The sequence below is a fragment of the Cyprinodon variegatus genome, unplaced genomic scaffold (assembly GCF_000732505.1).
Source record: "Cyprinodon variegatus isolate N-32 unplaced genomic scaffold, C_variegatus-1.0 Scaffold8, whole genome shotgun sequence".
In the NCBI taxonomy this organism is placed as follows: domain Eukaryota; kingdom Metazoa; phylum Chordata; class Actinopteri; order Cyprinodontiformes; family Cyprinodontidae; genus Cyprinodon; species Cyprinodon variegatus.
The window spans coordinates 1-4,440 of NW_015150461.1; the positions used below are offsets into that span (position 1 = coordinate 1).

Consider the following 4,440-nt stretch of genomic DNA (forward strand, 5'->3'; position numbering starts at 1 on the left):
AACAAAATCCCCTCCATGTGCTTCAGAGGGGCGTTATATCTTGATGCGTGTTTGATGCAACGCACCAAAAACAAGGAATCCTGTATCAAAAAAATTAAAGGAACTAGATCACCTGTTCAAAAGTGTCTTTTGTGACATGTCGCCTAATTCATGTGCAATATTGTAGAAACCCACCTAACCCCACCTTAAAGGTATTGTGGAAGACTTTTTAAAAGACCCGCCACCCGCACGTGCAAGAGCATGCACAAGACCATTTCTCCTCATTCAAGCCCTGTTTGAAATGTGCTTTTCTCATAGCCCATAAAAGCTTACTGTGTCCACATACAGCACGGACTATATAGTGAACTTTATAGCAAACTCAGTTGGCTTACAGTTCAGACAGATGATCACTGGTTTTTGCTCTGTTGGTCATGTAACTCCTCCACCGTGTGATGCCTGCGCCATCTTTGCTATTATTCGCCGCTGTCAGGTAGCGAAAGCCTATGGCGAAAGTGGACCGCTGTGACAAAAAATCCTATAGGGCATTATGAAGAGAGCTCTCTTGGCAAGGCATTCTGGGATATAGCTGCCTCTTCTGAGGCCTTTTTCAAAGAACCATGGTGAAAAAGGTGAGCTTCAATGACTGTCACAAACCTCAGCTCACCACACATATGCGTCTGAAAATACGAAAAAGATAGCTAATGGGACAAGCACGTAGGACGGCCTTACGTACCGGTAAACAAATCAGCAGAATGACTGACAATTAGGAGGGCCACTTATTTAAATGATCCACCCGGAAATAACAGATTGTCCTCTACACCTTTCATGTAGCCATTTTAGTACCAAATAGACTTTTCTAATTGTGCAGCAAATCGTGGCTTTAAGATTTTCAGCATCTCCTACTGCATTCAGAAACTCACCACTAGTGAAAATCAGAGACAAACCTGTGTTAACGGCATGGCTTTGTTCTGTTTGGTTCAGAATTTGGGACCCAGTAGTCTGCACAGGTAGCAGATGTCGTCTCCAGCCTTTATCAGCCAACTTTATCAGCCTTTTTTTTTTTTTCCCTTTAAGATAAAGACCTTTCAGTCAAACTTAGAACAATAGCTGCCTTTATAAACTCTTCAAAAAGAAATCATGTCCACATATAAAATGATAAAGTTAATATTGGTATAGGCTGCTATGATGAAAATAATTAAAGTTGTTGGATATATAACAATATAGATTAGTGGCTTTGAATGTTGGAAGATAAAAAAATACCAAGAAACAGAGAAGAAAATGGAAGCTGATTGATGGAGCAGGCTAGCTGCACAGAATATATATCACCATGGCAATATGTGTGCCTGCTTGTGTGAATCTTAGTCAAGGCTTAATTAGGCCAAAATAGCTGGAAATCCCAATTTAATCCCTTATCTTGGTTTTGTGAAATAGGCCTGCATTTTTCCAGACGCTGCACTTTATTGTTAGATATTCTGTGTTAAGCTGTTTGCATCAGATGTCTTGTCCTTGAAAATTATTTCCCAAGTGATCAGTTGCTGAAGAGACTTTAAATGTTGTTGCAACAGAATAAATGTTTTACTAATTAAAGAAAGTGGCTATATGTTTAAAATAATGTTGTCGATATGCACCTAAGTTTGGCATTTCTACAGAACTTACATGTTTTTGCTAGAAAAGAAAAAATAATAATAATAATCAGACGTCCAATACTATAGCAGATGGTAACCAAAAAAAAAATCAAGTTTAAAGGTGAGATTTTGTGTATCTGACTAAAAATAAAACATGAAATCAGATTTTTTTTTTATAGCAATCTATATTTAATTGTCATGTTGTGCTATTTTGGTTCATCAGAAGCTTATATGTTCACCTCGGACCATCAGGATGCACAGGATTAAAGTTCACACGTTGTTAGTGCTTTTGCCAATTTACAGGAAAAAGTACAAATCTCAGTTTGGTGTGGTCTATTGTGCCACTCCTCCAATCAGAAAAGCAGGCTGCAGCATCCTGCCTCTCGTGCCCTTGAGGGCTGTCAAAAAAAAAAAAAAAAAGCCGAGAGACAACCCCAGTGTTACTCTGTTTGCCTGACCTTTCACCTGACAGGAGGAAACAGGACGTTGGTGCTCTTGTGTTTGTAAAGATAACCAAAAGCCCGCCTGTTCTTGCTGCTCCAGTGTCACACGTTCAGAAATTCCAGTCCAGGTGCAGCGGAGTCAACAAAGCCTTCCCTGTCGCTGATTTACAAACGGTTTTGGACTGCCATCAAATGCAGAGCTGGCATTCGTGCAGCCTCCTTTGATGATGCCTTATAACATCCTTGATGAGTTCAAGTAGTGCTGGCTTTAAACCTTCAGAGGTGATGAATGTTTGCAAAGTCGCAGCTGCTGAAAGAACTCAAAGGCAGTCGGCTTAAAAAGAAAGGTTGGTTTATTATCTGCATCAGCAGCTTTATAACAGAGAAATGAAGATAACATCTGTAAGCGACAATGAAACAATGCATGCATATACATTTGAAAATATGCATAATTCATGCATAAAACAAGAGGAACCATTAAAACAAATCCAACCTCTCCATGTACAAACTTTATACATGCTGATTAAAAACCCCTTCATCGAGGGGCTAAAGATCATGAGCGAAAGCTGTACCTGTTTCAATAAAATGCTAATCTATCATGATTACTGCTTAGATAAAATTTGAGAAAAGCTTGAGTTAAACTCTATGATGTAATAATACGTGAAATGGCAGCGAGGCCTTTTAAATACTGTTTGCCAAGCCTTTGGTCAATAAAAGGTTTTTAATGTGGAGCCGCATCGACTGGCTTTAGCCAGACAGAACCACAGAGGGGTAATGGAGGAGCTTCATGGGATGCGGTTTCTGCCTGCCTTCAGTGATGCACGGGCTGAAGAAGGGGAACACCTTTCCCCTTGGCCCCTTGCTAAACAAGCAGAGCAGGCTCATGTCGTCAGCGTCGTAGAACGCCACCTTCCTTTCGTCGCAGTCCAGGTACACCCCGATCCTCTGCGGGGATGAAGCGACCTGCAGCCTCGACCACGGCTGCGTCCCGGCCCAGTATTGTTCCCCGTTGCGCAGCCGTAGGGTCCAGTAGCCGTTCTCGGGGCTCAGCTTGATCCGAGCGTGCCTGTCCACGGTCTCGGAAGCCACGCCCAGGTCCCATTTAGGGCTGGAGCCCACTTCGACCTCCCAGTAATGTCGCCCTGACTGGAAGCTCTGGGCGGCCAGGATGTTGACGCACTGGAGGAAACGCTTGCTGTTGCTCGTGGGCTGGGTCATGACATCACACTCGACCGCCACGGTTTTGTCCCGGGAGACATGAATGCTAGGATGTGCCGTGTCGGCGTCAAACGTTAAGGAAGCAGGACCTTTGGAATGAAAAGGTTTGTTGTTAGGTGTCAGTACTAATAATGTTTTTGGATTATAGTAAAACATGCAGAGTCAAAAGTATTCACACCAATTGATTGTTTTTTATTTTTTATTTTTTTTCAGATTTTGTCACTTTTGATATTTTTACTGTTTACCTTTTTTGAAAACGAATTGATTGAGGGATTTTGTTCAATTATTTTTACAAGCAAAGAACATGTTTTGGTAACTAAAAAAGAAAATCCAGAATTAAATGTTAAAAATGTTTCATCAAAAAAAAGATTAGAGTATTTTTGCTGCTTTCTTAGATTTAATTTAACTTTTTTGTTTATTTTTCATATAAAATTAATAAAATATCAGATTTTCTTTAAAAAAAAAATTGTATTTTCAAATGTAGCTTTTTAAAAATGTTATTTTAGTGATTTTCTCTTATTGATACAGTTTTTTGCAAACTGCATTCTTTTTAAATCAACATCTCATTTTCTTCAGTTAAAACTTGTTCTTGACACAGACATTGACCAATAAAGATGTTGCCATTTTCCATACAGACAAATAAAAATGACCTGAGTGAAGTTGGCCCCCCCACCTCCTTCAAATCAGACAAAATTAGTGTCAAACATTTGTGCAGCAAAAACTTTCCTTTGTGCCGCTATCATTTTAAAGATATAAAGAAATGTTTCTAGAGGTCATGAAATGTCAACCAGCCCTCCCACCTTCTTCAAATGAGGCAAAGTGGGTGTCAATTAACTCGGCTCCGTTTGTGCTGGTTTGTGCAGCAAAAACAGATGTTTACTGACCTTTGATGAACTCTACAAAATATTGAAATATCATTGAAATGATGGCAGTACAAATGAACATTTTTGCCATACAAAAATATAAAATTAATTTTAAATATAAAATATTTAAAATAAATATATTAAAAATTTAAAAATGCATATTTTAAAAAATATGCATTTTTTGTACTGCTATCATTTTAATAATAATTGTTTGTAGAAGCCATCAAAGGTCAGTGAACATTTGTTCATTCTGAAACTCTGAATTTCATATAAATTATAAGTTGCTAACCTATGATCATATAATTTTAAACT

The 4,440-nt window shown here is 38.8% G+C and overlaps 1 protein-coding gene across 1 annotated transcript in view; it reads right to left on the reverse strand.

The window, feature by feature from the left end:
* Window positions 1–2,398: 2,398 nt before the first annotated feature.
* Window positions 2,399–4,440, reverse strand: part of LOC107086037 (nuclear factor 7, brain-like) — an 8,390-nt gene continuing 6,348 nt past the window's right edge. Inside the window, exon 4 of the mRNA XM_015376765.1 lies at window positions 2,399–3,354. Within this exon, the coding sequence (XP_015232251.1) occupies window positions 2,795–3,354 (560 nt within the window). The 3' untranslated portion in view covers window positions 2,399–2,794. The remainder of the gene's footprint in view (window positions 3,355–4,440) is intronic.